The following is an 11,526-nucleotide window of genomic DNA, read 5'->3' on the forward strand; positions in this document are numbered from 1 at the left end:
CCTGAGCACAAGTATGACTGGTACTGGGTGATGGTCAGTATGTTGCCTGAGCATAAGTATGACTGGTACTGGGTGATGGTCAGTATGTTGCCTGAGCACAAGTATGACTGGTACTGGGTGATGGTCAGTATGTTGCCTGAGCACAAGTATGACTGGTACTGGGTGATGGTCAGTATGTTGCCTGAGCACAAGTATGACTGGTACTGGGTGATGGTCAGTATGTTGCCTGAGCACAAGTATGACTGGTACTGGGTAATGGTCAGTATGTTGCCTGAGCACAAGTATGACTGGTACTGGGTGATGGTCAGTATGTTGGCTGAGCACAAGTATGACTGGTACTGGGTGATGGTCAGTATGTTGCCTGAGCACAAGTATGACTGGTACTGGGTGATGGTCAGTGAAGAAGAGAGGAGGAACCTTTGATCACTCTGTAGGTAAAGACATTAGAGAAATTGGACAAGTGATAAAAAAGTGAGATAATTCGATTGCTTGGAAGTTGAGACTAATTTCACCAAAGTGTAAAAAATATTAAAGTTTATTGTAGTTATGTATTGTTTGATATATTTAAAGGGTGAATACTGCTATTGTTCCACCCAGCGTAGTGTCAACCTTTCATTTCATTGACAGGTGTTGATGGCGTCGATGAGGTGCGGCTTCTTGGGGGCTTCCAAGACGTCGCGGCACTACTGAACTGCCTCGTCGGTCAGCAAAACACACAGTCACCTCTCCGTCAGCACAGTCAAGCTACCACTACCCAACAAATGCCTGACACGCTGAGCACTTCTGTTGCCACAGTCAACGTAAACGGATGTAAACATGAAAACAAAAGTTCTTCGCCGTCTAAGAAATTGAAATCAAACTCTGGTGAAAGTGAAGATGGTGTCGCGACTGTGACCTATGAAGCAGGAATACAGTCAGCTCTAATATACCGTAAATGGAATTCTCTACCAAGATCTCGAGCCCCCAAAATATTTGTTAATAACTTACATGATTACACACGAGACGCTGTGGGCTGTTCAGTGGACAGAGGCTGCTACTCTCTCAGACGAAACATTATTTCCTCAGCTGCTGTGACTGACACGCTTCTGCCAGGAACATGTTACAGCAAAACACACACTTGCTGTACAAAAATTCCACCACCGATGGGATTTGAAGAGAACTCACTCTCTGTCTTGTCCAGTGGCAGAGACACGTGCCAGGCTTGCAATGTTGCCACTCTGCTTTGTGATGATAAGTGTAAAAACCTTCAAGTTCCTCGGCGGAGTCGGTCCACCTCCACTGTGTCATACATTGCGTCTAGAGACAAGGCTCTAGGCAGTTGCTCGTGTTCCGTAGTGCAGCCGTTGCCAGGGGTTCCATGCTCTCAACCTTCTTGTGAGCAACAAAGGACTAGTTCTTACAGTGGCCTCCAGCTTGCGGACGCCAGCAGTGCAGGACAGTCACCAGGGTGTCCGTGTACCAATACTCAGATCTCCGTGATCTCCACCAAAACTCACAAGGGTTGTGGTAGTGATAAACTGTTTCTGTTGTAATAACACTCAAATTTTCATGGCGCAGGATGACCAAGATAAAGGCCAACACAACAGGTTTTCCCATCATTCACTGTTATTCATTCTTTCAAACTGCTGTAGCAGATGTTTGTTGCCATTGTGTTCTCCTTCCATAAGGCAACCTCGAAATTACCACATCCCCCCCCCCCCTGTGAGTGTGTGTGTGTGTGTGTGTGTGTGTGTGTGATTTAAGCGCAGTATTTCGTACAGCCGAAGTGTATCGGCGGATGACTTCTACAAAAGGTTGTTGAGACATTATGGTTACTGAGGTTGTTGAGACATTATGGTTACTGTACAGCATCAGGCAGTCATGCCCCAACTCCCCCACACACACTCCTCCCTAACTAATCACTTCACTGAGCGTTTGATGCACACTTCATCCTCTACACTCCCCTTCCAGCCAGCCCAATGTTTAACACCAACCACGACACAATTATATTTCCTTCTTCCACTTCCTTGTCACAACCTTTAACATTGTATTTCCAGTATATTGATGCATATCTTCCTCACTGACTCTTCCTCCACTTAAGTTTGTATCATATTAAAAACTCCTCACACCTGTGGACTTACCTGTCATTAATCCTCACACATGTTTTATTTCTTTATTATTGTCTAAAATTAGTTGTAATTCACTCTAGTCATCCATATGTCGCACATTAATCCTCCATGTCACATACTAATCCTCCTGCTGAAATACATTAATCCTCCATGTCACATACTAATCCTTCTGTCACACATTAATCCCCCATGTCACACACTAGTCCTCCTTGTCACACATTAATCCTCCATGTCACACACTAGTCCTCCTTGTCACACATTAATCCTCCATGTCACACACTAATCCTCCTTCTGTCACATTAATCCTCCATGTCACACACTAATTCTCCATGTCACACATTAATCCCCATGTCACACATTAATCCTCCATGTCACACTAATCCTCCTTGTCACACACTAATCCTCCTTGTCACACATTAATCCTCCATGTCACACACTAATCCTCCTTCTGTCACACATTAATCCTCCATGTCACACACTAATCCTTCTTGTCACATTAATCCTCCATGTCACATACTAATCCTCCTGTCAACACATTAATCCTCCTGTCAACACATTAATCCTCCTTCTGTCACACACTAATCCTCCTTCTCTCACACATTAATCCTCCATGTCACACACTAATCCTCCTTGTCACACATTAATCCTTCTTGTCACACATTAATCCTCCATGTCACACTCTAATCCTTCTTGTCACACATTAATCCTCCATGTCACACACTAATCCTTCTTGTCACACATTAATCCTCCATGTCACACACTAATCCTTCGTCACACATTAATCCTCCATGTCACACACTCCTAACCTAATATACCCTAATTTAGCTTAACTTCAAATGACATGCCCTAATTGATCCTATTTTACCCCAATTTACCGTAATCTACTTTACCAAATTTAACCTTATCTGACTTATCCTAATTTAACTTAACAGAAAGTAACTTAATCTAACCTACCTTACCCTAATCTAACCTACCTTACCTTACCCTAATCTAAACTCCTAGTCTTGAGTGTCATCCATTTTTCACTAACTTTATAATCTTTAACGCTACACAACATTTCTTTACTAAAAATTCACAAAAACAGATTCCAGACAAAATTTTAATTAGACAGGAGAGGTAAATTATTCTCTTTATAATCAAATAATACTGATAATATACTGAAAAAATAATTCAAATAATATCTTACCATAAAGGCATACAATATCTACTAACTGTATTCAGTTCTGTAATGTTGAAAAAAAAAATTTACAAGTCTTCGCCATTCCGATTACGTCTGTCTTTGTCAAGCTCTTCGTGTGGCTAAGCGAATGAGTCGTAAGGAATTCTCTCATATTTTATTTAATTGGTAATTTTCGTTTTAACATCGTTCTCTAAAACTGTCTAATTTTAGATTCACTTTGATGCTTAACAGACACATACAGTGTGAGGATTGACTCAACAATTAGGAGCCATTGTGGGTATCTGGTTATAAAGCGTAGTTGAACCATTATTTGGTGTTCAGTTTATGTCGGCCACGGAAAAGAAGGAAATTCATTGGATCAAGTGAAAATGAGCTCCCCCCCCCCGCCCCCCCCCAGATTATTTCACTTCAAGATTAATCACCCAAATGTTAACCTAACTTAACCTGACATAGCTAACCTTAGCTTATCCCCCACAACAATGGGACCCCGTCAGAGGTTGATCAAACACTACAGTACAGGTAAACAGAAGATAAAACCATACACCTAAATTATGGGGAACATTCATTCGTTGACAAATGATCTCCAGCCTGGTGTTGTAATACTGAATTCATGACAAATACGATGTTAACTTAATTTGAAAAGGACGCCTTTAAAAAATACAAAGTGTGCTCAGCTCCCACCCGTCTTCGGTATATACAAAACTTGTTATTTAGCTTCATCAACCCTGAAATTTATTGTCCTATTTCATTCTAACCATTGCTGATTTATGCCAGAATATATTTCCTTCGCTGTACAGTATGTGCCCTGCATACTCATGACAAAATTTGTGTCCTAATACCATTCTGCGCATTTATTTAACCAGATCCAAGCAACAAATACTCGATTGTCTCACTGTTATACACTGCATTTTTTTTCATTTAACAATTCACGCGAATTTTCTGCCACGTATTTTCCAACATTGTCACATGTGTTTAATTTATTAATTATAGATATGTAAATGTATCATGCTTAACCTCTACCATTAAGATTTTAAAACTGGGCTCCCAGCGCGATAGAAAAAGTACTACCCAGGCCACTCTACCTGCTGATGGAGATTAACTATGTTATATGAGTGTGCGAGTGTTTTAAAACTGGGCTCCCAGCGCGATAGAAAAAGTACTACCCAGGCCACTCTACCTGCTGATGGAGATTAACTATGTTATATGAGTGTGCGAGTGTTTATATATATATATATATATATATATATATATATATATATATATATATATATATATATATATATATATATATATATATATATATATATATATATATATATATATAGCGTATAATTGTGTGTGTAGTATTTGAGTTCATATATTTGTATATACATATACTTTTTAAGAATTCATACAAAAAGCTGTTTGTAAAACCAATTAACTTATTTTGGACATGAACTTGGTGGGTACTTGTTTTATTAATAAACTGAAAATGCAAACACAGTTTCTGTAACCTTAGTCAATCAGTAGGCCAGACAGCCCGCTGAGAAAATTGTGAACACAGCACCCTGAGGTAAAAGGACAGCACTGCGCTCGACTCCCTTCACCTGACCAACTGTAAAGTCAGTTACCCAAAGGATGTACAGTACCTTGAGTCACCCATTCACAACTGGGTGGACTGGTAATTTTAGTTTATTGGGCACCCCCCTACATCCTGTGCAAGGTGAAGCGCAGAAGCGATTACAGCGCCCATCTGGGAAACATAGGTTTTTTTGTCGAGGGCATAGAAGCCTGAAGAGTTATAGGTTTTTGTCAGCAAGCTATTGGAAGCTCCAACAACTTGCCCTGAATACGAATTCGCAACTTTTCGATTTACAACAGGTACCTACTTTACTGCTAGGTGAACAGGGACCAAGGGGGGCTAGGAAGTGTGTCCAAACAACTTCCCACCGGCCCGGGAATCGAACCCGTGACCTCTGGCTTGCGAGGCAAGCGCGGTAGCGGTACCGCTCTACCACAGGCGCCCCTTGGACTGATAATATTCTGGGGCGCGAACTAGTGAACCTTATGTGTATCCACTCGGCCACTGCACCCCTTCTATAATTGTTTAAAGATCCTAGCAGTTGAAGCACCTGAGGACATTAAAACATAAACACTGTGCTAGGTGGTGGTAATACTGAAATGTCTTACATGTTTTTGAAATTGTCATTGAAGAGAGTAATCCACTGTTTCTAACTAATGTGAACAACAGTCAATGAACCTCTTTTTTTTACACCTCTCACACAAGTGTCATTATTCCTCTCAGTCACGCTGGTAGCGTTGCTTAGGGAAATGGTATACACGGGAACAGAATCCATGTTGGTGAGGTGTGAAAGAAGTTATGGGCGGATCGAATTTTTATTTATTTATTTGTATTTATTTTTTTTTAAAGAGGAAGCATAAAACTGAGACATGATTGAAAGGAGAAAAAAATCGGTGGTAATTTCATTCTCTTGCGAGTAAGTTAAGAAGTTACAAAGAGTGCCAAGTAGGGTTGTAGATGATTAAGGAAGATTTTAAAGACAAAGGCAATTCAGAAGGAGAAAACTTATTATTAAATTTATTATTTCTATTACTTACCGCATACTAATTGCTGTTCTTTATTACAACCATCACTGCTCTCGATAGCAGAGGAGGAAACCGAAGTATCAGGATAAAACCTGCGCCGTTTGGTAAGATCACTCTGAATAACAAATTCTCACATTACCGGGGACCGGGATCGAACTCACGACACTATTGAGATGCAGTACAGTACATTACCAATACAGTCATATACCGGCGAGCTAACTGATAACGACGAAGAAATGAGCAATAATCTGAATAAATATTTTTCAACAGTTTTCACCACCGAAAATTTAAACAAGATACCCGAGACACCGACTCTACAGTATACAGAGATAGCGAAGAAAATAGATTAAGCGAGATAGTAGTGACTAGTAACGACGTTAGTACGCAAATAGACAAGCTAAAGCCTAATAAGTCGCCAGGTCCCGATGAGATATTTGCTAGAGTATTAAAGGAATGTCAGGAAGAGCATAGTATGCCCTTAGCATTTTGTTAACCTGTCCTTAAAATCGGATGTAGTACCAGAATCCTGGAGGATAGTGAATGTAATACCGATTTTCAAGAAGGGAGATAGATTACTATCCTCTAACTACCGTCCAATCAGTCTAACATCAATTGTAAGCAAATTACTGGAAGTAATAATTTCAAACTCTATTCGAAATCATCTGGAGAAACACAAGTTGATCAATAATTCCCAACATGTCTTCACAAGCGGGCATTCATGTCTAACTAATCTATTAACATTATTTTCAGCTGTTTTTGAATCAGTTGAAGAGGGAGCACGACTATGATGTGGTATATCTTGACTTTAGTAAAGCCTTCGACAGAGCCCCACACGAAAGACTAATAAGAAAAGTGGAGGCACGTGGCATTAAAGGAGATATTCTACAATGGATTAGTGAGTGGTTACAGGACAGGAAACAGCGAGTGAGCAATAACAGCAGTAAATCCGATTGGAGTAATGTCACCTACCTTGATGTGAATTAAGAAGAAATAAAGGCATTGAAAACCAGAATAAATGAATTAAGGAAAAAAATTTGTGAAAGTGTTAAAATAAGATCCAGCATAAAAGACAATAGAAGGAAAAGAGCTTTCTCGCCATTTGATCTGTAAAGAAAAAGGCAAAGGAAACAAGGAATTAATTACTAAGGTTAAGAGAGAAAATGGTGAAGAAATAGAGAATATAGAAGGAATAATCTATGTAATTAAAGAATTTTGGAGGAATCTACATAAAAGAGTTGAAACAAATTATGAATACTGTGAAAACTTTATAGAGAATTGCAAACCAAGACTAAAGGAATCGGAAAATGAATCTTTAATAAAACCAGTAAACAAAAAGGAAATATGGGAAGCAATTAATAATCTCAACCTTGGTAGATCCCCAGGTAGTGATGGTCTACCTGCAGAGTTTTATAAACATATGTGGAAATTTATCAAGGTAGAGATCATTGATGTTACAGGCATCCCCCGCGTTACGGAAGGGTTGCGTCCCTAGAAAATTGACCGTATCGTGAAATTCCGTAACGCGAAACCTATTTTCCCATTGACTTCCATTATAAAACTGGAGATGCGTTCCTAAGGATTTTTTTTCGGGGCCCCAAAAAAGTAATTCAAGCACTTTTATGAATGAAAATAAAAATTTATGAACACATGCAATACAGTACATTATATAATTTATGATATACATGTAATATGAAGAGATATACAGTTGGAATAAATAAACATATTGTACTGTACTCACCACAAAAGATGTTGACCACTGCGTGAGGATAGGTGGTGCAAAGGGAGTTATTGGGAGGGATTGTTCCACTGTTTTAGTAGCAAGACCTAATGTTTTTGCAATCTGGCTAAGTTTTTCTCCAGCATCAAACCTTCTTAAAACATCAAGTTTTATATCCAAAGTAATGCCTTTGTGGCTTCTTTTTTGCACTACTGCAGTCATTTTCACTTGATGGCCTCTTTCCAGTCATCTTGAATAAGGGTAATGCACAGTAATGTACTTACTGTATGTCTGTAAAAGTTAAATCCAACTGCAGGGTTGAGAAACATGCGCGCACACTGGATGTAAACAATGGAGTGACCCCGCGTGGCAACGCCACGCTTGGCAGTAGCAAACGCCAAGAAATCCACACCAAACGAATTATAATTTTAACAAAAAATTTTAATTCTATAGTGATTTGTTTTTTAATTGTTAAAATTTACCCCAATTTCCATAAGGGAGGATTTATGGGCCACATCGCGAAATTATCGGTCATAATTTACAAATTCCGCAACCCGGGCTTTCGTAACGCGGGGGATGCCTGTATTCAGTTTATCTTTAACAATAAAGTATTAAGTGCGTCACAAAATACAGGAATAATAAAGCTAGTGCCTAAAAAGGGGAATCTGAATTTAATTGAAAACTGGAGACCTCTTAAATGTACTGTAGATTATAAAATAGTTGCAAAAATATTGGCAAGAGTTAAATTTTTTTTAAATTTAATATTGTCAAACGACCAATACTGTTGTATTAAAGGAAGGTCAATAATAGAATGTAATATCATGATTAGGAATATAATGCAATTTGTCAATAGTGAGAACCAAAAATGTACCATGATAAACTTAGATTGGTCAAAAGCATTTGACAGTTGATATTAAATTTATATTTAGGTTAATGGAAAAATTAGGCATTAACAACGTTTATGTAAACTGGATTAAAATGTTGTATGGAAATTGAGAGAGTAAGGTTCTGGTTAATGTCATACAAAGTAAGTCATTCAGGATTGAAAGATCAGTAAGACAAGGATGCTCTCTTTCTATGATTCTCTTTATATTTTCCAAGAACCTTTTCATTTATCAGTAAACAGCAATGCCAGAATAATTCCCCCACAGTTACCAAACAACATAACATTTCCCATACAGGGATATGCTGATGATTCTACAGTCTTTGTTGTTACAAACCAGTCCATAATTGAGGCTAGCAGAGAAATAGAAAGGTATGAGGAAGCAACAGGTGCTAAATTAAACAAAGATAAAACAAGTATTATGGGCTTGGGTGAGTGGAAGAAGAGAGATTTATGGCCTGTGCTGTGGATGAGATCAGCAGAATATTCCAGAATTTTAGGCACTATATATTTTGACAATTATGAACACTGTTAATATGAATTGGAACCAAATGTTGGAAAATATCGCCATTACTCTTAATTGTTTATCAAACAGAAAATTATCTTTGTACCAAAAAGCAATTACTGTGAACTCAAAAGTTTTGTCCAAGGTATGGTACCTATCCCATATATTTCCATTAAATAAAATGTACTCACAGAAAAGTGAATCATGTTTTTTAAATACATATGGAGTGGTATGTACACCAGCCAATTACGGTAAAAGACAAACTCTGTATTTACCTGTCAAACAAGGTGGTATTAGAGTAGTTAATGTGTTTTGTAAAGCAGCTGCTGTATTATGTACAACTTTCATAAAAATTGCATCAAACCATGAAAAGAGGAAATATTTAACTCCATATTATACAAGTATAAGGACCAGTTATCTACTAGAAATGAAACCTTCAGATAATGTTTCCTACTTGTCTCCACCTTATTATAGTAATGCAATCAATACCCTAAAAAGGATAGCAAGGCATCATAACTTTCCCAATGTCAGGAATAAAGATGTACGGTATACAATATGTTAATGATATGGACTAAACCAGCAGTAGAAGAAAAGTATCAGCTGTTTAAATGTCCTTATATTTGGAAAAATATTACCTGTACATGTAAATATATGGATCCCCACCAGAGAGGCTTCATATCAGAGACTAAAAATGTTAAATATAAAACAAGATGACAATCGTTTAAGATGTGGTGAGGTAGAATATCCATAACATGTATTTTACTTCTGTTTCCATAACAAAGAGATAATTAAATGGTTTAAAAATTTCCTGAATATAGTCTGCATTGTCAATAGTAAATTATTTCTGTATTTCTTAATGTTTAATATTAACTGTAGTAATAATAAGGATAAGAATACAATGATCATGCTAATGTAAGATTATATTTACTGTATGTGGTTAAGTAGGAAGGAAAATTTTAATGTTAAGGAGACTATAGCCTTTATTAAAAGCAGGATATTTTATAATAAATGCATGATCAAGTGTATTTTAAAAGAAAAGTCATCCAAATATTTCACGGACAAATATGTTAATATGTAATTTTTATGTATACTATACGTATATGTAAAATTGTAAAATTTAAAAAAAAATAAAAAAATTACAATGTTCTTGTTTGTTTGTAATATATATATATATATATATATATATATATATATATATATATATATATATATATATATATATATATATATATATATATATATATATATATATATATATATATATATATATATATATATATATATATATATGTATATATATATATATAATACATATATATATATATATATATATATATATATATATATATATAATATATTATTATTATATTATTATGATAATTGTTAACAAAAATAAAATATTATATATATATATATATATATATATATATATATATATATATATATATATATATATATATATATATATATATATATATATATATATATATATATATATATATTATATATATATATATTATGTAATATTTTATTTTAGTTAACGTTATCTTTATTGTAATACACGCATATCTTTTATAAATCAAAGAAATTAGTGTGAAACTAGACTTTTAGGGAAAATAACGCCTTAAAGCCGTTTTGTGTAACACTGAGATGAAATAAAAGAATATTGTACTGTACTATAAAAAAAATGCACTAGTCCATCAACAATTAAAAATCGTGAGACATACAACTTTTTATTGTGTGTATACATAATGATCCAATATATACCTATAATACCCAGTACTACTTAACAATGGTGTGAAACCTAGAAGAGACCAAACCGCCAAACTGCAGGGCTAGTATAGCTTACAACTGACGAAGAGGGCAATAAGAACATAAGAATAGAGGAAACTGCGGCGGGCCTATTGGCCCATACTGGGCAGTCCCGTTTACAACCAACCCCTACTGCTCATATAAGCATCCAACCTATGTTTGAAGCTATTCAGCGTATTCGAGTTAATGATGATATTTGGTAACTTGTTCCATTCATCCACTACTCTGTTTCCAAACCAGTGTTTACCTATTTCACGCCTAAATCTAAATTTGTCTAATTTAAAACCATTGTTACGAGTTCGCTCCTGGTTGGATAGTTTGAGTACCTTCAATTACAGTATATAAACAAAACCACCAGCTGATCTTGGTAAAGAAAAATAAAACTCCCGATCCGTAACTCATAATTATATTCCACCCATACCTCAAAACATCTGTTCGAGGTAAGCTATGAGTTCGAGCTGTAGGTGGTTCAGACTGTGGGAATCGTAATCTCAGTAACGTAATGGGAGTAGTATACTACCCTGTCCTTTTGATGTAATAGTTTTATTGTCAATAAAGTATTTCAATTTCAGTCACGTAAAGTAACAAAGTGAGTAATAATTCTGGGGGAGCCGCTTGCATATAAAATATGGCCAGACCACCTTTTGAACTGAAGATGGGAAGTGTATGAGTGGTGGTGGTGGGGGGGTTGTGGGGATGAGATGTTTGTGTTCACACTCAGGATGGAATGGAGAA

The 11,526-nt window shown here is 36.4% G+C and overlaps 1 protein-coding gene across 1 annotated transcript in view; it reads left to right on the forward strand.

The window, feature by feature from the left end:
• LOC121872776 (putative neural-cadherin 2) overlaps positions 1 to 4,497 on the forward strand; it is a 45,009-nt gene extending 40,512 nt beyond the window's left edge. Inside the window, exon 29 of the mRNA XM_042375832.1 lies at positions 628 to 4,497. Coding sequence (XP_042231766.1) covers positions 628 to 1,532 — 905 coding nt within the window. The 3' untranslated portion in view covers positions 1,533 to 4,497. The remainder of the gene's footprint in view (positions 1 to 627) is intronic.
• The last annotated feature ends 7,029 nt before the right edge of the window (positions 4,498 to 11,526 follow it).

Source organism: Homarus americanus, unplaced genomic scaffold, assembly GCF_018991925.1.
Source record: "Homarus americanus isolate GMGI-L3 unplaced genomic scaffold, GMGI_Hamer_2.0 scaffold39155, whole genome shotgun sequence".
Taxonomy (NCBI): Eukaryota; Metazoa; Arthropoda; class Malacostraca; order Decapoda; family Nephropidae; genus Homarus; species Homarus americanus.